The 23,183-nt window shown below is 50.5% G+C and overlaps 1 protein-coding gene across 3 annotated transcripts; it reads right to left on the reverse strand.

Moving 5' to 3' along the window:
* Positions 1-9,195: 9,195 nt before the first annotated feature.
* AP2S1 (adaptor related protein complex 2 subunit sigma 1) lies at positions 9,196-22,063 on the reverse strand. 3 transcript variants are annotated; one of them, XM_054673545.2, is made up of 6 exons: positions 21,730-21,822; positions 21,200-21,354; positions 17,025-17,174; positions 10,499-10,612; positions 9,775-9,834; positions 9,196-9,583 (listed from the first exon to the last, which is right to left on the reverse strand). In XM_054673545.2, the coding sequence occupies exons 2-6, from the start codon at positions 21,248-21,250 to the stop codon at positions 9,482-9,484; spliced, it is 477 nt and encodes a 158-aa protein (XP_054529520.1). In that variant the 5' UTR covers positions 21,251-21,354; positions 21,730-21,822; the 3' UTR covers positions 9,196-9,481. The 3 variants fall into 3 exon arrangements, with proteins under 3 accessions (XP_054529520.1, XP_512774.1, XP_001168470.1); XM_512774.5 differs by lacking the exons at positions 21,200-21,354; positions 21,730-21,822 and adding an exon at positions 21,832-22,063; XM_001168470.8 differs by lacking the exon at positions 21,730-21,822 and having other exon boundaries at positions 21,200-21,380.
* Positions 22,064-23,183: the final 1,120 nt, after the last annotated feature.

The raw sequence follows: 23,183 nt of genomic DNA on the forward strand, positions 1-23,183 counted from the left end.
ACTAATGACACTAGCTATAAGTTTCTACTGTACAATACGTCACACTGTGAATGTGGGTCATTTTTTCCGCCACTAGACTGAGTCATTGAGCACAGAAGATACATCAATTTTATGTGTTAGCAACATGTACAATTCTTTTTTTTTCTTTATTTCTTCTAAAAAAAAAACAGGATACATGTACAGAATGTGCAGGTTTGTCACGTAGGTATATGTGTGCCATGGTGGTTTGCTGCACCTGTTGGCCTGTCCTCAAAGTTCCCTCCACTCACCCGATCCTTTTTTATTTATTTATTTTTTTTTGAGATAGGGTCTCGCTCTGTCTCCCAGGCTAGAGTGCAGTGGTGTGATCACAGCTCACTGCAGCCTCGCGTCCAACTCTTGGGCTCAAATGATCCTCCCACCTCAGCCTCCCAAGTAGCTGGGATTACAGGCAGGAGCCACCATGCTTGGCTAATTGAATTTAATTTTTATTTATTTATTTATTTATTTTTTTCATAGAGACAGGGCCTTGCTATTTTACTCACGCTAGTCTCAAACTCCTCGGCTCAAATGATCCTCCTGCCTGAGCCTCCCAAATCTGGGATTAGACGTGAGCCACTATGCCCAGCCCAGAGCATTTTTATCACCCAAAAATGAAACTCCACAAACATTAAGCAAACACTCCCTGCTCTCCTCTTCCCCCAGCCTCGGGCAACCACTAATCTACCATCTGTCTCTGTGCTGTACATTTCATGTGAATGGAATTCTGTGCTAGGTGGCCTCTTGTGTCTGGCTTCTTTCACTCAGCATCACATCTTCGAGGTTCACTCATGTTGTAGCATGCGTCAGTGCTGCATTTTTTTTCTTTCTTTCTTCTTCTTTTTTTTTTTTTTTTGAGATGGAGTCTCGCTCTGTCACCCAGGCTGGAGTGCAGTGGCACGATCTCAGCTCACTGCAACCTCCGCCTCCCGGGTTCAAGCGATTCTCCTGCTTCAGCCTCCCGAGTAGCTGGGACTACAGGCACGTGCCACCACGCCCGGCTAATTTTTTTGTATTTTTAGTAGAGATGCGGTTTCACCATATTGTCCAGGCTGGTCCCGAACTCCTGACCTAGTGATCCGCCTGCCTCCGCCTCCCAAAGTGCTGGGATTACAGGTGTGAGCCACCGCGCCTGGCTGAGTTCTGTACTTTTAAGCTTTTCTCTTGACATAAAATTCAGACGCGAAATGCAGTTTCCGTGCAGTGAGGCACACAAACACCTTTGCTGTGGATTCCCCATTTCGCACATGGGAACAGATGCATTTTCCCAGGCAATTAAATACCAAGGACTTCCTGAAGACACTGAGTGTCCAGGCCACCGAGTTTGTCCTTGAGTAGCTGTAAACACCCTCACCCCCGGGTATCCAGGAATCTGCCCGATGCCCTGGTGGCCAGCTCCAGGCATTAACAGCTTCCTCCCCATTTCCAGCAGTTTCCTTCAATTACTGAGTGGAAAGTTACTGAGTCAGAGGCTGGGGAGATGAGGTTCCTTGGCAGATGGCTTTCATTTTTACCTCTCCCTACCGCCCTGTCGTCCACACAGCCCCAACACACACACACACACACACACACACACACACACACACACACTTACACACACACAGACCTGTTTTCTTATCTACAAAACATCTGTTTTTATTTAATATACATCATTTTATTTAATATGGGAGGGAGAAGAACAGCAGAAATAGCTCCTTAAAGCCCCGTTCTACAGGATGTAGTGGGGAAGAGGGAAGCTCTGACGTTAGTCTCTCCCTTCATCCATTTCTTTTATAAACTGCCTGCTCTATTTTTATAAACACTTTGTCCTGGATAAACCTTCCCAAAGGCCATAATATACAATGAAGAAAGACTAACAGAAAGCAAAACACTAAACCCTTCTTCCTGAAAAAAGATACCACATACAAAGTCAAAAGACAAAAGCAGCCTGGGGGGAATGTTTGTGACATGTATGACAGACTGTGGATCCACAATAAATAAAGAGCTACTACCAATAAACAAGAAAATGACAAACAGCACAGGAGGAAAATGGTCAAAAGGTTTGTACCAACGCAGAAGAGGAATATGAATGACTAGTAATGTTCGACCTCATTGGTAACCAGGCACAATAAAATAAACATAGTGAGATCGCACAGTAGCAAAGCTACATGGAAACAGCGGGTCTCCTCCTATGCTACCAGAGAGTAAAAATCAGCACAGCCCGTTTGGAGAGCAATTGGGTTGAACCTATCAAATGACCTGTTACAGATACATGTACCCTTCAGCCCAGAGATTCATTTCCAGGTACTTACCCTCCACATGTATGTGAAAATGCACGTGGGCAAAGACATTCTTTCATCTTCATTAGGAGGAGCCACGCAGGCCTGGTTAAGTAACATAGGATGCACCCACATAACGGGATTCCACACAGACTATACACAGAATCACCTCCAAGATGCACTGATAGCAAGCTGCAGAACCACATACGGTGTGATCCTAAGACATCGAAAAAACCAGTTATATCCTCACAAGTACGTGCATGAAATTTATTTATGTATTTATGTGTTTTATTTATTAATTTGTTTCCAATATGGAGCTTCGCTCCTGTTGCCTAGGCTGGAGTGCAATAGCACAATCTTGGCTCACTGCAACCTCCGCCTCCCGGGTTCAAGCGATTCTCCTGCCTCAGCCTCCCAAGTAGCTGGGATTACAGGGATGCGCTACCACATCGGCTAATTTTTTGTATTTAGTAGAGATGTGGTTTCACCATGTTGGCCAGGCTGGTCTCGAACTCCTGACCTTAGGTGATCCACCCACCTCGGCCTCCCAAAGTGCAGGGATTACAGACGTAAGCCACTGTGCCTGGCCTTATTTATTTATTTTGAGATAGGGTTTGTTCTGTTGACCAGGCTGGAGTGCAGTAGCTAGATCTTGGCTCATTGCAGCCTCAATGCCTTGGGCTCAAGCAATCCTCCCATCTCAGCCTCCCAAGTAGCTGGGATCGCAGGTGTGATACCTACCATGTCCAGGATATTTTTCTTTTTTTTCTTTTTTTGGTGGAGATGGGGGTCTCACTATGTTGCTCAGGCTGGACACGAACTCCTGGCCTCAAGCAATCCTCCTGCCCTGGCCTCCCGAAGTGCTGGGATTATAGGTACGAGCCACCGCGCCTGGCCGGGTTCATTCCTTTTCAATGTTGAGGAGTGCTCCATTGCCTGGAGGGGCCAGAGTTTGTTTTTCTATTCATTTTTGAAGAATATTTAGGTTGTTTCCAGTTTTTGGTGAATAAAACCACTATAAACATTCGTGTGGCCAGGCACGGTGGCTCACGCCTGTAATCCCAGCACTTTGGGAGGCCAAGGCATGCGGATCATGAGGTCAGGAGATCAAGACCATCCTGGCTAACACGGTGAAACTCGTCTCTACTAAACAAAATACGAAAATTAGCCGGGCGTGGTGGCAGGCACCTATAGTCCCAGCTACTTGGGAGGCTGAGGCAGGAGAATGGCATGAACCTGGGAGGCGGAGCTTGTAGTGAGCCGAGATCGCGTCACTGCACTCCAGCCCGGGAGACAGAGCAAGACTCTCTCTCTCAAAAAAAAAAATTCTTGTGCATTTTCGTTGTTTTTCTGTTTACAACTACAAGGTAAATGTCATTCATTCACGTGTTTTGTAACATCTTTGTTGACATATATTTACATACCATTCAATTCACTTATTTAAAATGTATACTTCGGCCAATCGCGGTGGCTCACGCCTGTAATCCCAGCACTTTGGGAGCAGGAGGGGGGCGGATCACGAGGTCAGGAGATTGAGACCATCCTGGCCAACATGGGGAAACCCTGTCTCTACTAAAAATACAAAAATTAGCTGGGCGTGGTGGCGTGCGCCTGTAGTCCCAGCTACTTGGGAGGCTGAGGCAGGAGAATCCCTTGAACCCAGGAGGTGGAGGTTGCAGTGAGCCGAGACTGTGTCACTGCACTCCAGCCTAGCAACAGAGGGAGACTCCACTAAAAAAAAAAAAAAGTATACGGCTGGCCGCAGTGACTCACACCTGTAATCCCAGCACTTTGGGAGGCCAAGGCGAGTGGATCACGTGAGGTCAGGAGTTCGAGACCAGCCTGGCCAACATGGTGAAACCCTGTCTCTACTAAAAATAACACACAAAAATTAGCCAGGCATGGTGGCATGTGCCTGAAGTCCCAGCTACTTGGGAGGCTGAGGCAGGAGAATCGCTTGAACCTGGGAGGTGGATGTTGCAGTGAGCTGAGATCATTGCGATCATGCCATTGCACTTTAGCCTGGGCAACAGAGCGAAATTCCCTCACAAAAAAAAAAAAAGAAAGAAAAGAAAAGAAGTTAAGAAAGAAAGAAAAGAAAAGGAAAAGAGAAGAGAAGAGAAAAGAAAAGAAAAAGTAAAGAAAGAAAAGAAACCCAAGCCAGGTTCGGTGGCTTGCGCCTGTAATCCCCACCCCTCAGAAGGCCAGGGCATACCAAAGTTATTGAAATAAGAAATCAAGAAAGAGAAAAAAAAAAAAAAAAGAAAAACAAGTAAAAAGGAGGCTGAAGCAGGAGGATTGCTTAAGGCCAGGGCGTACCAAAGTTATTGAAATAAGAAATCAAGAAACAGAAAAAAAAAAAAAGAAAAACAAGTAAAATAGAGGCTGAAGCAGGAGGATTGCTTAGGGCCAGGAGTTTGAGACCAGCCTGAGCAACATAGCGAGACCCTGTCTCTAAGAAAAATAATTTTAAAATTGGCCGGGTTTAAAACAGGCACAGTGGTTCACGTCTGTAATCCCAGCACTTTGGGAGGCCGAGGCGGGCGGATCATGAGGTCAGGAGATCGAGACCATCCTGGCTAACGTGATGAAACCCCGTCTCTACTAAAAAATACAAAAGATTAGCCAGGCGTGGTGGTGGGCGCCTGTAGTCCCAGCTACTCGGGAGGCTGAGGCAGAAGAATGGCATGAACCCGGGAGGCAGAGCTTGCAGTGAGCCGAGATTGTGCCACTGCACTCCAGCCTGGGCGACAGAGCAAGATTCTGTCTCAAAAAAAAAAAAAAATTTAAAATTAAAATTATTAAAAAATTGGCCAGGTGTGGTGATGCACACCTGTAGTACCAGATACTCGGGAGGCTGAGGGAGGAGGATCACTGGAGCCCAAGAAGTCGAGGCTGCAATGAGCTATGATCACACCACTGCCTGGGAGACAGAGTGAGACCCTGTCTTCTAAAAACAAAACAAAACAAGAAAGAACCCCAGTACCCTTTAGCTATCATCTCCCTCCCATTCCCCTGGGTCCTGACAACCCGTCATCATTTACTGTCTCTCTGCACTTGCCTTTTCTGCATGTTTCCTATAATATATCATTCAATATCCGGCCTTTTGTGTCTGGCTTCTTTCACTTAGCTTAATGTTTTCCAGCTTCATCCATGTCAAGTGTTACAGTAGCTAGTTAGGCACATTTTTTTTTCTTTTTTTTTGACGAAGTTTCACTCTTGTTACCCAGGCTGGAGTGCAATGGCGTGATCTCACCTCACTGCAACCTCCACCCTCCAGGTTCCAGCAATTCTGCTGCGTCAGCCTCCCAAGTAGCTGGGATTACAGGCATGCGCCACCACGCCCGGATACTTTTGTATTTTTAGTAGAGACGGGGTTTCACCACATTGGCCGAACTCCTGACCTCAGGTGATCCGCCTGCCTCGGCCTCCAAAAGTGCTGGGATTACAGGCGTGAGCCACTGCACCCAAGCTCTGCTCCCAATTCTTGACCTCTTACATCAGATTTGGCACAAAACTGTCCCATGCCCCACATATTAAATGACCCTATTTATATGAACTTCCCAGGCAAATCCAATAAGACACAAAGTGGAGTAGTGGTTGCCAGGTGCTAGGGGAATTGAGGGGTGATGGCTGAAGGATAAGGTTTCTTTTTGGGGTGATAAAAATATTCTAAAATGGGTTGTGATGATAGTTACCCAACTCTGTGAATATAACAAAAACCACTGAATTGTAATACCATAAATGGGTGAATTGTATGTATCCCAAAAAAGCTGTTACCACCATCCCCCAGGTTCTCCAAAATGAAACATCCTTCCCATAGCGGGCATCAGACACAGAATAAACCCGAGCAGGCCCTGTGTGATCAGACTTCCCCTCCCATCCCCAGTCCCACTCTGAACCATCTCGAACCCCCTTCTGCTTACTCTGTTCCAGCCACACTGGCCTTCTTGCAAGTTCTGCCTCAGGGCCTTTGCACTTGCTGTTCCATCGGCTAGAATCCTCTTTCTGGTTAACCCGGCTAGCAGAGTGTGATTTTGACCTTAACAAAACCAATCTCCCCTCCCCTCCCCTCTCCTTTCCTTTCCTTTCTTCTTTTGAGACAGGTTTCACCATGTTGGACAGACTGGTCTTGAACACCTGGACTCAAGTGATCCGTCCACCTCGTTCTCCCAAAGTGTTGGGATTACAGGTGTGAACCACTATGCTCGGCCCAAATTCTTTTTTTTTTTGAGACAAAAAGAGTCTCACTCTGTCGCCCAGACTGGAGTACAGTGGCACTATCTCGGCTTGCTGCAACCCAGCCTCCTGGGTTCAAGTGATTCTCATGCCTCAGCCTCCTGAGTAGCTGGGATTATCGGTGCCCAACACCACACTTGGCTAATTTTTGTACTTTTAGTAGAGATGGGGTTTTGCCACGTTGGCTAGGCTGGTCTTGAACTCCTGATCTCAAGTGATCTGCCACCTTGGCCTCCTAAAATGCTGGGATTATAGATGTGAGCCACTGCGCCCAGCCCCCAATTCTTATATAGACACCATATAAGTGTTTGGCAGGTAGAATAATAGCACACCCTAAATGTCCACATCCTCATCTCCGGAACCTGTAGATGTGTTGTCTTACACAGTAAAAGGGACTTTACAGTTGTGATTACAGTCCGGGTCTTGATATGGGGAGATGATCCTAGATTATCCAGGTGGGACGAATGTAACCACAGGTGTCCTTATCAGTAAAAGCAAGCGGCAGGAAAATCAGTCAGAGCCAGAGAGAGAGAGACTGGAAGATGCTCCGCAGCTGGCTTGAAGGATGAAGGATAGGGTTACATGCCAAGAGCAGGAGGCAACTTCTAGAGGCTGGAAAAGGCAGGGAAGGATTCTCTCCTAGATGTTCCAGACAGCTCTGCTGACAACTTGATTTTAGCCCACTGAAACCCATTTCAGATTTCATTGAGAATAAAATTGTGTTGTTTTAAGCCGCTAAGTTTGTGATAATTTGTTACAGCAGCAATAAAAAACTAACATGCTAGTTTATATTTATAAAAAGAGGCTGAGCGCCGTGGTTCAGGCTTGCAATCCCAGCAATTTGGAGGCTGAGGCGGGCGGACCATTTGAGCTCAGGAGTTCGAGACCAGCCTGGCCAACATGGTGAAACCCCGTCTCTACTAAAAATACAAAAATTAGCCGGGCATGGTGGCAGGCGCCTGTAGTCCCAGTTACTCGGGAGGCTGAGGCAGGAGAATCGCTTGAGCCTGGGAGGTAGAGGTGGCAGTGAGCCAAGATTGTGCCATTGCACTCCAGCCTGGGGAGTGACAGAATAAGACCCTGTCAAAAAGAAAGGAAGGAAGGAAGGAAAGAAACTGACAGGGGCCAGGGTGTTCTCAGCTTGCGAAGGACACCAGGCATAGGTGTGGCCAGCAGCCCCCACACTCTGCTCTCAGTGGGCATCGGGGGCCCCTTAACTTCAGAGGGCCCTAGAAACACTCAGGGGTGGCTTCTATCATCACAAAGGCCAGAAGGCCACTTCTGGCACTTGGTGGGTGAAAGTCAAAAGTCCATCCACTTCTGGAGCAGCCTCACAATGAGGGATTGTCCTGGCCCAAATGCCAGCAGTGCTGTTGCCAAGAAACACAAATCATCAAGCCCAGTGCCTACATTTCCAACAACCACCGGGGCGAGCAGATAAAAATGAGGGTTCTGGAGCTACCCGCCTGGCTTCAAAACTGGCTCAAAACAAACCTGGCTTGGCTACTGACTAGCTACAGACCTTGGTCAAGTCGTCTTTTTTTTTGAGATGGAGTCTCGCTCTGTTGCCCAGGCTGGAATGCAGTGGCGCAATCTCGGCTCACTGCAACCTCTGCCTCCCGGGTCCAAGCAATTCTCCTGCCTCAGCCTCCTGAGTAGCTGGGATTACAGGTGCATGCCACCATGCCCAGCTAATTTTTATATTTTTAGTAGAGACAGGGTTTCACCACATTGGCCAGGATGGTCTCAATCTCTTGACCCGCCTCAGCCTCCCAAAGTGCTGGGATTACAGGCGTGAGCCGCTGCGCCCAGCCTGGTCAAGTCTTTTAATGTTCCTGAAACATTCCTGGAACAATGTTCTCACTTGGAAAATGGGGATAATAACAGTCATGTCCTTGGCCGGATAGAGTGGCTCATGCCTGTAATCCCAGAACTCTGGGAGGCCAAGGCAGGAAGATCACTTGAGCCAGGAGATCACTCCAGCCTGGGCAACAGAGCAAGACTCCATCTCAAAAAAAAAAAAAAATTAGCTGGGCATGGTGGCACGCACCTGTAATCTCAGCTACTTCGGAGGCTGAGGCAGGAGAATCACTTGAAACTGGGAGGCAGAGGTTGCAGTGAGCCGAGCTAGCGCTATTGCACTCCAGCCTGGGCAAAAAGAGCGAAACTCCGTCTAAAAAAAAAAAAAAAAAAAATTAACCAGGTATGGTGGCACACATCTGTAGTCCCAGCTACTTGGGAGGCTGAGGTGGGAGGATCAACTGAGCCCAGGAGGTCAAGGCGGCAGTGAGCCATGATCCTGCCACTGCACTCCAGCCTGGGCAATAGAGTGAGACCATGTCTCAAAAAAAAAAAAATAGTCCCATGCTTATAATCTAGTGAGCTTTAAGTAAGGTAAGACATGTCAATTGCTTAGAACAATGCCTGGGAGAGGGTGAGTGCCCTTCAGCATTAGCTGAGTATTGTTATTTTAGTAGCAAGTGCCTGGAATCTAAACCCATCACCCCTTCCAGCCTGGGGGCCCTCGGTGAGCAGGAGCAGGTCTGAAGAGCACCTGGGTGTCTCACCTTGCTCAGCACAATGAGGGGCGTTTGTTGACTGACTGACTGATGGACTGAAGGCAAGGCATCCTAGGTATCTGGTTCCCAGGAGAGACAGGCAAGGGCTCAAAGACGGCAAGGCCAGGCAGGACCACAGGTTTATTGGGGACTCCACGCACACACGCTTATGGCATCACACGACAACGGCACAGTTACTCGGGACACACACGGTGGCCTCCGCCCACAGCCAGGGCCCAGAGGCAGTGGGGTGCAGTCTCCTCCCTTGTGGCCCAGACCCAGCTGGGTCCCTTCCTCCTAGGTGGCTGAGGGAAGGACTGCTGGGTTGGCCACGGGCCTGGGAAGGGGAAGCGAGCAGGCGAGTCCAGGAGGGGCCGGGGCCGGGGCCGGGGCGGGGCTCGCCTGCCCTCACTCCAGGGACTGTAGCATCAGCAGCTGTTTCAGCACCTTCGTCTGGCTGGTCTCTCGGATTTCGCCAGCCAGGAACATCTCGTCCACGACCGTGTAAACCTGTGTGAGGGGAGACCCTGGGGTGAGACGAGGCCCCCCGGGATGCTGGCCCGGACCCTGGAAGCTGGGGCTCTGATGCCTCTCGAGCTGGGACACAGACCTCAGCAGAGGCTCCAGGTGGCTAGTGCACCATGGGTCCCCCCCGTCCCCCTCCTCCGGCTCCTTCAGCCTCCTCTTCACCAGGAGCCTACCTTGTAGAAGTTGAACACCAGGTCCAGTTCACAGACATTGTGGAAATATTCATTTAAGACCTGGGAGAGGAAGGCAGAGATGGTAAGAGATGGGCAGGGAGAGAGCCACACACGCACACAGATGGGAACAAGGTCATCAGAAAGAGACAGCAAAAAAAAGAGACCAAGGGGGAGGCAGGGGAGAGAGAGAGACAGTGACAGGGAGAGAGGCAAGGAGACACACAGAGAGAAACAAAAGCAAAGATCGATGCAAAGAGATGGCAAAAGGTCAGGCGCGGTGGCTCACACCTGTAATCCCAGCACTTTGGGAGGCTAAGGCAGAAGGATGACTTGAAGTTAGGAGTTCAAGACCAGCCTGGCCAACATGGTGAAACCCCATCTCTACTAAAAATACAAAAATTAGCTGGGCATCGTGGCGTGTGCCTGTAATCCCAGCTACTCAAGAGGCTGAGGCAGGAGAATCACTTGAACCTGGGAGGCGGAGGCTGCAATGAGCCAAGATTGCACCACTGCACTCCAGCCTGGGCGACAGAACAAGACTCCGTCTCAAAAAAAAAAAAAGAAAAGAAAAGAAAAGAAAAAGAAAAAAAAGAAACGGAGAGAGAGAGTCCCAGTCACTGCAGAGGGGAAGGCTCAGGAGGGACCAGGGAGGGTTCCCAGGCCTTGGGGGCCACTCCAGGGCTGCCCGCCCGCCTCCCCACCTTACCTCCCTCTCCCGCCATACCTCCACGAAGTTGTGAATGGCCTCCAGGTAAGCCAGGTTGTTGTCATTGACATCCACACAGATGCAGAAGTAGAGGCCAGCATAGCGGCGGTAAATGATCTTAAAGTTCCGGAACTGCAGAACAGAGAGGCTGTCAGCAACGGAGCTTGCCAGGACCCAACATGCCAGACAGAGTGGGGCCAAAACATTCACTCCTTCACTCCATACGTGGTCCCGAGGCTCAGCTCTGTGCCTGGCCCTGTGCTGGGGTCACAGCAGTGACCGAGACAGCCCTAACCCTGCTCACAGTGCAGCGGGGGCAGGCATCCCCAGAATGGACAGGATGGGCTGTGAGAGCCCAAAGAGGGTGCCTAACCCCCTCTGATCCTGGAGAGTCAGGGAGGGCTTCCTGGAGGAGGGGGTATCGGAGCTGAGACCTGGAGGATAGGCAGGAATGTTCTAAGCAGATAGCAAAAGCCCAGGGCTGGGCGGGAGCCTGACATGTTCAATAGTGTCCATGCAACCTTGCCACTCCCTTCTGTGACTTCCTGCTACCTCTGGAGACAGTCACATTCCTTAGCCTGGAATTAATTAACTCAATTATTTAACAAATACTTCCTGAGCAGCTACTCTATGCCAGGCCTGTGATAGGCAGTGTGGGGAGGAGGGTTACCACTGCCACCAAGACGATCCTGGGTCCTTGTCCTGCCCTCACTGAAATGTGATATACACAGCATAGTAACACAGACACACACCGTGAACAAACATGCCAGGATCAGGGACATGGATTCTCATTTTACGCGTGTGTTAAGTAGACAGAGACAGATATATATGCATACTGGGTTGCAAAGTACAATGTCTTTGGCCAAAACCTGAAAATCCAGTTCAGTTCTATATGTTCTCAATGTCAGGTTCATTACCAAAAAAAAAAAAAAAAAAAAATCCCAGCACTCCAGGAGGCCGGGCGAGAGGATCACTTGAGCCCAGGAGTTTCAGGCCAGCTTGGGCAACATGGTGAAACCCCGTCTATACAAAAGTACAAAACTTAGCTGGGTATGGTGGCGTGTACCTGTGGTCCCAGCTACTCGGGAGGCTGAGGTGGGGAGATGACCTGAGCCTGGGAGGTCAAAGCTGCTGTGAGCCATGTTCCCATCACTGCACTCCAGCCCGGGAGACCCTGTCTCAAAAAACACAAAAAAACAGCGGCTCTAGGTCTGGGGTGTGCCTGTGTCGCCACCTGCTGACAGCTATGAGTGCCAGCATCAGTCTTCGGCTTTTTTTTTTTTTTTTTTTTTTTTTTGAGTCTCGCTCTGACGCCCAGGCTGGAGAGCAGTGGCGCGATCTCGGCTCACCGCAATCTCCGCCTCCTGGGTTCAAGCGATTCTCCTGCCTCAGTCTCCCAAGTAGCTGGGATTACAGGCGCGCCACCACACCCAGCTAATAGCTTTTTACTCATTTTTTCAGCTCAATCTCTTGTTCATTGCTATACTCCAAGCATGTTTTCAGGGGTTTTTTTTGTTTTTTGGTTTTTTTGAGACAGTCTCACTCTGTCGCCCAGGCCAGAGTGCAGTGGCGCAATCTTGGCTCACTGCAACCTCTGCCTCCCAGGTTCAAGCAATTCTCCTGCCTCAGCCTCCTGAGTAGCTAGGAATACAGGTGTGCACCACCACGCCTGGCTAATTTTTGTATTTTTAGTAGAGATGAGGTTTCACCATGTTGGCCAGGCTGGTCTCCAACTCCTGACCTCAGATGATCCACCTGCCTCTGCCTCCCAAAGTGCTGGGATTACAGGCGTGACCCCAGCCTGAGTATGTTTTCTGGTGTGATTACAGTAAGGCCTACATATAATCCACGGGTAAATGAGCTGACACTGATCATCAGTGCTCCTCTCTTCTTGCAATCCAGCTTTTCTGGCTCTCACCCTCCTCCGCCTCCAGCTACTGCTCCATCTTTCCAGCCTCCCTTCCTGTTTTAAATTTCGAGGCTTCTCAGGGATCTGCCGCAGACCCCCATCTCTCCTCCAGCTACATTCTCTCAGAGAAGCACATTCTCTCATCCTGCAGGCTGGGGCAGGTGTCCCCTCTGAACATCCCACGCCACTGCCCCACCCCTGCCCTGCCCCAGCCTGACCACTGCCGGTTGCCACTGTCTGGGGATGGGTCTGTCTCCCCATTGGACTGAGCCTGTGGGGGAAGCTGGAGCTGTCACACTGTGTCCTCCATGTTGCCCTGCAAAGGGCTGGCACAGGTAATGGCCCCCAAAGACATCCACATCCTAATCCCACACCCTGTGAATATGGGACCTTATATGGCAAAAAGGGACTCTGCAGTCTCAACTTGTGACGAAGTTAAGAAGCATGAGATGGGGCGATAATCCTGGATGGTTCAGGCGGGACCAATGTCCTCACTGGGCTGCTAATAAAGGAAAACGGGAGGCGGGACAGTGCGAGTCAGACAGAGATTGGATGACGGCCAGGTGCCGGGCCTCATGCCTATCATCCCAGCACTTTGGGAGGCCAAGGCTTGATCTCAGGAGTTCAAGAGCAGTCTAGGCAACATATCAAGACCCATCTCTATAAAACATACAAAAAATTAGTTGGGCGTGGTGGCAGGTCCCTGTAGTCCCAGCTACTCAGGAGTCTGAGGTGGGAGGATCCCTTGAGCCTGGGAGGCGGAGGCTGCAGTGAGCTATGATTGCACCACTGCACTCCGGCCTGGGGCACAGAGTGAGACCCTGTCTCAAATAATAATAATAATAATAACAAGAGGGATAGCCCGCATCTTCCAGTTGCCTACTCCTCCCTTTGATCTTCACTCACAAGTCCCCTCCAGGAAGCCCTCCAGACCCCCAGGCTGGGTCAGGTGCCCTCCCCCAGCCAGGCTCCTCGATCCCAGCCCTGCCTACTCTGGTTGTCACTGTCTAGGACAGGCTTGTGTTCCTTCCTGGGCTATGAGTCCCAAAGCAGCACAAGGCTGTCTCAGTGCTGCTGTGAACCCAGCACTGGGCTGATCACAGAGGAGGCACACAGAAACATTAGGTGAATACATGCACAAAGGAACAACTGAATGAATGGGCGGGCCTGGATCCTGGAGGCATGGAGGAACTCAAGACCTGAGGGTCAGCCTCCTCTGTAACATTCTCATTTGCCCAGCCGGACTTTCCGGCTGCCCCTGTATCATTGGGCCTCACTGACCCCTCCCGCGCCCCAGCCCTCAGCACAGGACCAGCCACTACATTAGCAGCAAGGCGCCCACATAGCCAGAACACCCAACACCCAGTTCCTCTCCTCCTTCCCACCTGCTGCTCTTGGTGACACCACCAGTGACCTCCTCCTGGCGAGGTAAGTCCAACCCTGTCCCCCTCCTGGCTGCTGGGACACCCAATCTCTTGGTTCTCCTCTCCCTCCTCATCTCTCTGCCTGCAGACGTGGCCCTCTGGTGCTCTCCTCGGTCTATCCTCACTTCCCCGGTGAGCTCCTTGGCCTCGGTTTCCCTCTATGTGCAGAAATGCCGTTTCCATATCCTACCCAGCTCTCTCTAAGAACCCTGACTCGTCACTTCTTCCTGGACATCTCTGCTGGGATGTGGACGATACTCGGGGCCAGACCCCCAACACTTCCTTCCTGATCTTCACCTCCGCCTGCCCTTCCCATCTGCCCATATCAGATAATGACAGCTCCATCCTACCCGGGGGCTCAAGTGGGAAATCTAATTGTCGCCCTGGCTCTGCTTTCTCTCACATTCCACATCCAGTTCTTGGCCATTCAGCTGGGTCCACCTCCAAAACGCTCCTGGCCACACCGACGGCTTCCATGCTGGTCCAGTCACCAGCATCTCCCACCTGGACCACTGCAGCCACCTCTCTCCGAGCAGTCTCCTCTATGCTCTTGCCCTATAGCGCAGCCTCAAGTCGGCCAATGGCCATGCTCTGCTCAAAACCCTCCATGGTTCAAGACCAGCCTGGACAACATAGCAATACCCCATCTCTACAAAAAATTTAAAAATTAGCCAGGCGTGGTCGCTCATGGCTGTAATCCTAGGACTTTGGGAAGCTGCGGTGGGCGGATCGCTGGAGCTCAGGAGTTCGAGACCAGCCTGGGCAACATGGCGAAACCCTGTCTCTACCAAAAATACAAAAATTAGTACGGCGTTGGTGGCACATGCCAGTGGTCCCAGCTACTCGGGAGGCTGAGGTGGGAGAATTGCTTGACCCGAGAGGCAGAGGTTGCAGTGAGCTGAGATCGCACCACTGCACTCTAGCCTAGGTGACAGAGTGAGAACCCACCTGAAAAGAAAAAAAAAATTTAAAAATTAGATGGGCATGGAGGTGCATGCCTGTAGTCCCAGCCACTTGGCAAGCTGAGGTGGGAGGCTTGCTTGAGCCTGGGAGGGTACAGTGAGCTGTAATTGCACCACTGTACTCTAGCCTGGGAGACAGAGCAAGACCGTGTCTCTAAAAAACACCAAAAAACAAAAACAACCTTTCTTTTTTTTTGAGAGGAGTCTCGTTCTGTTGCCCAGGCTGGAGTGCAATGGCACGATCTCGGCTCACTGCAATCTCTGCCTCCTGGATTCAAGCGATTCTCCTGCTTCAGGCTCCCGAGTAGCTGGGACTACAGGCACCCACGACCAGGCTCGGCTAATTTTTGTATTTTTAGTAGAGACGAGATTTCATCATGTTGGTCAGGCTGGTCTCGAACTCCTGACCTTGTGATCCGCCCACCTTGGCCTCCCAAAGTGCTGGGATTACAGGAGTGAGCCACGGCGCCCGGCCGGCAAAAACAACTTTTCTACGGCTCCCATCTGACTCATAGTAAGAGCCCAAGTCTTCCCTGCAGCCTTGCACCAAGAGATTACCCTGTTATCTTCTCTCTTTCATCTCCTCCCCTTCCTGGCTGCATTCCTGCTATCCCTGGAACGCCCTAAGTATTCTCCTGCCCCAGGGACTTTACACTTGCTGTTCCCTTGGCTTGAAATGTTCCTCTCAGACATTGGCTCCTTCCTCCCCCTCAAGTTCTTCAGGTCTTGGCTCCAATGTCACCTTTTCAGCAATGCCATCCTAACCAAACCATTTAAACCTGCACCCTGGCTGGGCGCAGTGGCTCATGCCTGTAATCCCAGCACTTTGGGAGGCCGAGGCAGGCAGATCACTTGAGCTCAAGAGTTTGAGACCAGCCTGAGCAACATGGTGAGACCCCATCGCTACCAAAAATACAAATATTAGCTGGGCTTGGTAGTGCACAAGCCTGTAGTCCCAGCTACTCAGGAGGCTGAGGTGGGAGGGTAGCTTGAACCTAGGAAGTCAAGGCTGCTGTGAGCCATGTTCGTGCCACTGCACTCCCGCCTGGGTGACAGAATGAGCTCCTGTTTCAAAAAAATTTTTTTAAAGAGGGACAGGCATGGTGGCTCACGCCTGTAATCCCAGCACTTTGGGAGGCCAAGGTGGGTGGATCACTTGAGATCAGGAGGTCAAGACCAGTCTGGCCAACATGGTGAAACCCCATCTCTACTAAAAATATAAAAATTAGCCAGGCGTGGTGGCGAGCACCTGTAATCCCAGCTCCTAGGGAGGCTGAGGCAGAGAATAGCTTGAACCCTGGAGGAGGTTGCAGTGAGCCAAGATTGCCCCCATTGCACTCCAGCCTGGGTGACTGAGACAGACTCCATTTCAAAAAAAAAAAAAAAAAAAGGCAAAAAAGGCCAGGCGCAGTGGCTCATGCCTGTAATCCCAGCACTTTGGAAGGCCGAGGAGGGTGGATTACAAGGTCAGGAGTTCGAGACCAGCCTGGCCAACATGGTGAAACCTCGTCTCTACCAAAAATACAAAATTAGCCTGGTGTTGTGGTGCATGCCTGTAATCCCAGCTACTTGGGAGGCTGAGGCAGGAGAACTGCTTGAACCTGGGAGGTGGAGGTTGCAGTGAGCTGAGATCATGCCACTGCACTCCAGCCTGGGTGACAGAGTAAGACTCTGTCTCAAAATAATTAATTAATTAATTCAATTCAATCAAATAAAAAATAAAGACAAGGTCTTGCTACATTGCCCAGGCTGGTCTTGAACACCTGGGCTCAAGCAATCCTCCCACCTTGGCTTCCCAAAGTGCTGGGATTACAGGCATGAGCCACTGCACCTGGCCTATTCTCTCTACTTTTCTGTGTTTGAACACTCTATAGGAAGTTTGAAAAACGCACCAGCAAAAAAATTTGACCAAAAAAAAAAAATTCTTTTTTAATCGTAGGCAAAAAAAATTAATAATAACAATGCAGAACAAAAAGGCAAAATATTAATACTGATTAAATCTGGGTAGTAGGTATATGAATCTCCAATATACTTTTCTTTCATTGTACTAATCTGTATGTTTATGATTTTTCACAATGAAAAGTACAAATAAAGGAAGGGAAGAAGCAAGCAAGCTCAAAGCGGGTTGAGTGAATGATATAGGATGGATAGAGGGTCCAAGGGGTTCTTGCAACTAGAAGCTGGGCAGGGAGTGGCGAAGTTGGGCACGAGGAAGCAGCGGGGTGCAGGAGGCATGGAGCGGGCGTCACCTCCACAAAGTTGGTGTGTTTGGCGTCTCGGACGGTGACCACGGCATGCACCTCCTCGATCAGCTTCTGTTTCTCATCATCATCAAACTGCATGTACCACTTGGCCAGGCGCGTCTTGCCTGCTCGGTTCTGGATGAGGATAAAGCGGATCTGGGGGCAGCAGGAGGAGAAGGAGGAAGTGAGAGAGGCAGAGAGGACGGGTTGGGCGCTGCCCAATGGCCCCACCCATCCACCCAGAGGGGAGATAGGGCTCAGGGCCTCCCTGCTGCCTGACTTCCAGGAGTCTCGGCTGCTCCCCAGACCCAAGCCAGGCCGGCCTGGCCACACGCTTCATCCCAGGTCCCTCCAGCACCCCTGTGGAGTGACTTCCCTTCCACAAGTCTCCAACTCTGGAGTCAGCTCCAGGGCCCCGAGTCCCAGGCTCCACCACCTCTTATCTCTCTCTCTCTTTTTTTTTTTTTTTTTTTGTAGAGACAGAGTCTTGCTATGTTGCTGGTCTCAAACTCCTGGACTCAAGCAATTCTCCCACCTCGGCCTCCCAAACTGCTGGGATTACAGGTGTGAGCCACAGTGCCCTGCTTTGTCTGCCCCTCTAGGCCTGTTTCCTCACCAGCAAAACAAGTCTCCCAAGAAGATTCATCTCACCAGGGTGGTTTTTTCATTATTTTTTTGTTATTTTTAAATTTTCAGACAGTGTCTCATTCTGTCACCCAGGCTGGAGTGCAATGGCGCAATCTCGGCTCACTGCAACCTCCGCCTCCCAGGTTCAAGCGATTCTCCTGCCTCAGTGTCCTGAGTAGCTGGGACTACAGGCACCCGCCACCACGCCCAGAAAATGTTTGTATTTTTGGTAGAGACGGAGTTTCACCATGTTGGCCAGGCTGGTCTCAAACTTCTGACCTCAGGTGATCCACCCGCCTCTGCCTCCCAAAGTGTGGGGTTATAGGCATGGGCCACCGTGCCCAGTCAGCCAGGGTTTTTTTAAAGGTTAAAAAAAAGTTTATAAACTTAGTTCGGTGGCTGGTAGGTGGTAGATACTCAATGAACATTTGAGGTTCAGACTCCTTTGGGCTAAGTTCCAGCTCTGCCACTTCTTTTTTTCTCTTTGCTTCCTAACTTTTTATAAAATTGAAATGTAATTCACACACCATAAAATCCATCCACTTAAAATGTAGACAGTTAAATGGTTTTTGGTATATTCACTTAGTATATATTCACAGTTGTGTAAAAATCACCACTTTTTTTTTTTTTTTTTTTTTTGAGACAGGTTCTAGCTCTGTTGCCCAGGCTAGAGTGCAGTGGCGTGATCCCGCCTCACTGCAACCTCCACCTCCTGGGTGCAGGCCTCCCAGGTAGCTGGGACCGCAGGTACACACCACCACGCCCAGCTAACTTTTTGTATTTTTAGTAGAGACGGGGTTTCACCATGTTGTCCAGGCTGGTCTCGAACTCCTGGCCTCAAGCGATCCACCCACCTCATCCCCTCAAAGTGCTGCATCAGGCGTGAGCCACCGCACCCCACCTAATATCACCACTATCTAATTTATTATCTAATACCAGAACATTTTCATCATCTCCCCCCAAAAAACTCCCCACCCATTAGCAGTCACTCTCCGTTCCCCCAGGGCCTGGCAGCCACGAGTCTCCTTTCTGTCTCTGTGGATGTGTCTGTTCTGGACATTGTATATGAGTGGAATCATGCACTCTGTGGCTTTCGTGTCTGGCTTCCTTCACTCAGCGTGACGTTTTCCAGGCTCATCTGTGGGGTGGCAAGTGGCAGAGCCGCAATTCCTTTCCGTGGCTGAGTGATCCTCTGTTGGATGGATAAGGCCGTACTTCGGGCATTTGGGTTGTTTCTGCTTTAGGGCAATTATGAATAATACTGCTATGAACATTCGTGTATGAGTTTTCGTGTGGATGGATCATTTCTCTTGGGTATATACCTAAGAGTGAGATTGCTGGCTCATAGGGTAACGCTATGTTTAACTTTCTCAGGAATTGCTAAACCATTTTCCAAAGCGTCTGCCACTTTCATGACTTAACTTTGGTGCCACTTTGGTGCCTGAGTTTACTGTGAGGAGTAAAGGATATTCCTGGCCGGTCACGGTGGCTCACACCTGTAATCCCAGCACTTTGGGAGGCCAAGGCGGGCAGATCACTTGAGGTCAGGAGTTCGAGACCAGTTTGGCCAACATGGTGAAACCCCATCTGTACTAAAAATACAAAAATTAGCCAGGTGTGATGGGGGGCAGTGGGGAGGCGGCTATAATCCCAGCTACTCGGGAGGCTGAGGCATGAGAATCACTTGAACCCAGGAGGCAGAGGTTGCAGTGAGCTGACATTGCACCATTGCTCTCCAGCCTGGGTGACAGAGGGAGACGCTGTCTCAAAAAAACAAAAAGAAAAACATAGAGGTATAGTACAGTGACTGGCACGTACTAAGTGTTACATAAGAACCAGCTCTTAGCAGCATTATATTTTCCATTATGTGATGTTCAGAAAACCATGGCCAAAGCTTACTCCATTAGAAGTTCTGGGCCCATTTCTGTCTGAGACAGGCATGCTCATGCCCATTTTATAGATGAGGAAACTGAGATTCAGGGAAAGGAAGTCTCACAGCCAGAAAGCAGAGGTGGGAGTCCAAAGGCTTTGCTCTGAACCACCTGACCCCAACTTGTGGGAGCCTTCTCTCTTAGGAAAGAGAGCCCTCTAGTCCTGTCTTTTTCTTTTCTTTTTTGTTTTCAGACAGAGTCTCACTCTGTTGCCTAGGCTGGAGTGCAGTGGCACTGTCTCGGTTCACTGCAACCTCTACCTCCAGGTTCAAGCGATTCTCCTGCCTCAGCCTCCTGAGTACCTGGGATTACAGGCGCATGCCACCATGCCCAGCTAATTTTTGTATTTTTAGTAGAGACGGGGTTTCACCATGTTGGTCAGGCTGGTCTCAAACTCCTGACCTTGTGATCTGCCTGCCTCAGCCTCCCAAAGTGCTGGGGTTACAGGCGCAAGTCACTGCGCCCAGCCTTTTTTTTTTTTTTTTTTTTTGAGACAGAGTCTCATTCTGTCGCCTAGGCCAGTGGCACAATCTCGGCTCACTGCAGCCTCCGCCTCCCGGGTTCAAGCGATTCTCCTGCCTCAGCCTCCCAAGTAGCTGGGATTACAGGCATCCACCACCACACCTGGCTTATTTTTGTATTTTTAGTAGAGACGGGGTCTCACCACGTTGGCCAGGCTGGTCTCGAACTCCTGACCTTATGTGATCCGTCTGCCTCAGCCTCCCAAAGTGCTGGGATTACAGGCATGAGTCACCGCCCCAGCCTGAGAGTCTTTTCTTAGGAAAGAGAGTCCACTCTCTTTCCTAAGCCTCATTCTCCACACACTCTATCCTCCCTCCCCCAACCAACCAAACTGGACCGGAACAGGATGTTACACTCTCCTTCCAAGAACTCCTTCTGCTGAGCCAGGGAAAACCACTTCCTAGCAGGGCAGGGGTCCCAGGCAGGAAGGGACGTTGGGGGGCCTACACCAGGCAGCCACAGCCTGGGAGCAGAGCCAGAGACATATTCACACAGTTAGGAGAACTAGAAGCAAACCCACAGAGTTGACAAAAAGCTCTGCCTCTTACTCCCAAATTCCCTTGTATACCTCTCCCTGTGTTCTTCCCATTTGGAATCTCAAGTCCCCTCCGTCCTGAATCCCTGCATCCTCACGCCTCTGCTGTCCCCTCTAGATGCCCCCCAACCTTCCCTGTCTCCAATCCCCCTCCTCTGGAGTTGTTCCCTTTTGACCTCCACTTTCTCAGTCTCAGTTCCCCTCCTTGGGGCCTCAATGGGCTTTTTATTGGTGACATCCCTTGTCCCACTCCCAAGCTTCCTCCCTTCTTCAAAAGGTCACATTTTGCCTCCAAGGACCCTGTTCCTGGAGGAGACTCCGCCCCCGCTCTGACACTCTTTCCCATTCGTTTTCTTTCCCAACTTCCAGCCCAAAGAACCCTTTCCTAGATCCAAAGCCCCAACCTGGGGGATAGGGGCACTCCTAAATCCAATGTTGAGTCTTTGCCCCAACAAAGATTCCTCCCCAGGTCTCACACTTTCAAGCCTACTCCCCACCCCACAAGATCTCTCCTCTTGGAAAGACCTATTCAATTGCTCCCCATTCATTCCGAGTGTCCATCTTACCTCCAGGTCCTCTCTCCTTTTACAGCGCTTTCCCAGACCCTTAAGTTTCATTCCCTACAGTTGCCTCCTTTTGGTTTCCTGTGCCAGGTCTCTTCTTGAGATCATCCCTCTCTCACAGGCAGTCTCCTGCCCCTGTCTCAACATCCCCTCTCCACCTGCAATCAGATCCTTGTCTCTAGAGACTCCTCCCATCAAGAAAACCTCCCTCCCCTTTTCCAAGGTCTCGCGTTCTTGTCCCAGCGCGCTCCCGCCACACTTCCAGAGCGCCTTCCTCTTTCGGACGCCCTCTCCCCACCTCCAATGCCTTCTCGCTACCCACAAGACTGTGCCTCACGAGTTTCCTCTCGTTTCAAAGCTTCCAACCATCTACAACGTTTCCCACCTGCACAGCCCTTTCCCCTTGGAACACCACCCCCAATGCCCGTCGCCGCGAGACCCCTGGTAACCCCCGCGCGCAGAATCACCGCCCTGTGCCCTCCTTCCCGGCCCTGGATCGGTCCCAATCCCCAGAGCCCGCGCCCAACCCAGACCATCCGCGGCAGAGAAGGGACTTGTCAGCGCCCGATCCAGCCTCGGCTATTTACGCGTGGGCCCCCCCTCCGCCAGTCCCCGGCGTAGCGCTCCCCCGTTACCATGGCGACCCCCGTCCAGACCCCAGCGGCCCCGGTCCCGCGGCGACTGGGCAGCTCCGGCTCAGGGTGCAGTTGTAGGGCCCAGAGCTAGAGCGGACTTCCGGTAGAAAAACCCGCCTGCCTTCTCGCGCACAGACCCCTGGGAGTTGTAGTTTCACCAAAGGGGCCAGCCTGGGTGAAGATGGGTGAAGAGTCAGAGCCAGTCCTTTTCCTACCAAACGAGTCAGATCCCAAGTGCATGCTGGGATTTGTGGACAAACATCTTTACAGAGGACTACAATTCCCGAGATGCTGAAGAAGCAGCGGTGCAGGCGTTGCATTCAGGGAAATGTAGTTCTCTTAGGTCCCCGCCCCCCACCCAGGGGAGAAGGGCATGCTGGGAAATGTCTTTCCATTCCTCATCCAGTGATTTCTTTAATTTTTTTAAAAATAGAGACAGGGGTCTAGATATATTGCCTAGGTTGATCTCGAACTCAGCTTCAAGCGACCCTCAGCCTTCCAAATCACCAGGATTACAGACATGAGCCACCACAACACCAGGCCAGTGCTTTGCTTAAAATACGTTGCATGTGTCTCTCGGGAGACAACAGTTTAAAAGCATGAATTTGAACCGGCCCGGCGCGGTGGCTTACTCCTGTAATCCTAGCACTTTGGGAGTCCGAGGCAGGCAGATCACTTGGTCAGGAGTTCGAGACCAGCCTGGCCAGCATGGCGAAACCCCATCTCTACTAAAAATACAAAAAATTAGCCAGGCATGGTGGTGCGCACCTGTAGTCCCAGCTACTCGGGAGGCTGAGGCAGGAGAATCACTTGAAGCCAGGAGGCAGAGGTTGCAGTGAGCCCAGATCTCGCCACTGCCCTCCAGCCTGGGCAATAGAGAGAGACTCCAAAAAAAAAAAAAAAAAAAACTCTAGTCTGGCCGGGGCATGATGGCCCATGCTTGTAATCCCAGCACTTTGAGAGGCTGAGGTGGGTGGATCACCTAAGGTCAGGACTTCGAGACCAGCATGGCCAACACGGTGAAACCATTTCTACTAAAAATATAAAAATTAGCTGGGTGTGATGGCAGGTGCCTGTAATCCCAGCAACTCGGGAAGCTGAGGCAGGAGAATTGCTTGAACCTGGGAGGCAGAGGTTGCAGTGAGCCGAGATCACAGCATTGCACCCTAGCTAGAGTGACAAGAGCGAAACTCTGTCAAAAATAAAAAAATAAAAAAATAAACCCTCCAGGTCAGCAGTTAGTTTAGTTTTTTTTTTGGTGTATCTTTGTTTTTGCTTTTTTCTGAAAGAGGGTCTCCCTTGGTCACCCAGGCTGTAGCGTAGTGACATGATCTCAGCTCACTGAAGCCTCA

Source organism: Pan troglodytes, chromosome 20 (assembly GCF_028858775.2).
Source record: "Pan troglodytes isolate AG18354 chromosome 20, NHGRI_mPanTro3-v2.0_pri, whole genome shotgun sequence".
NCBI lineage: Eukaryota > Metazoa > Chordata > Mammalia > Primates > Hominidae > Pan > Pan troglodytes.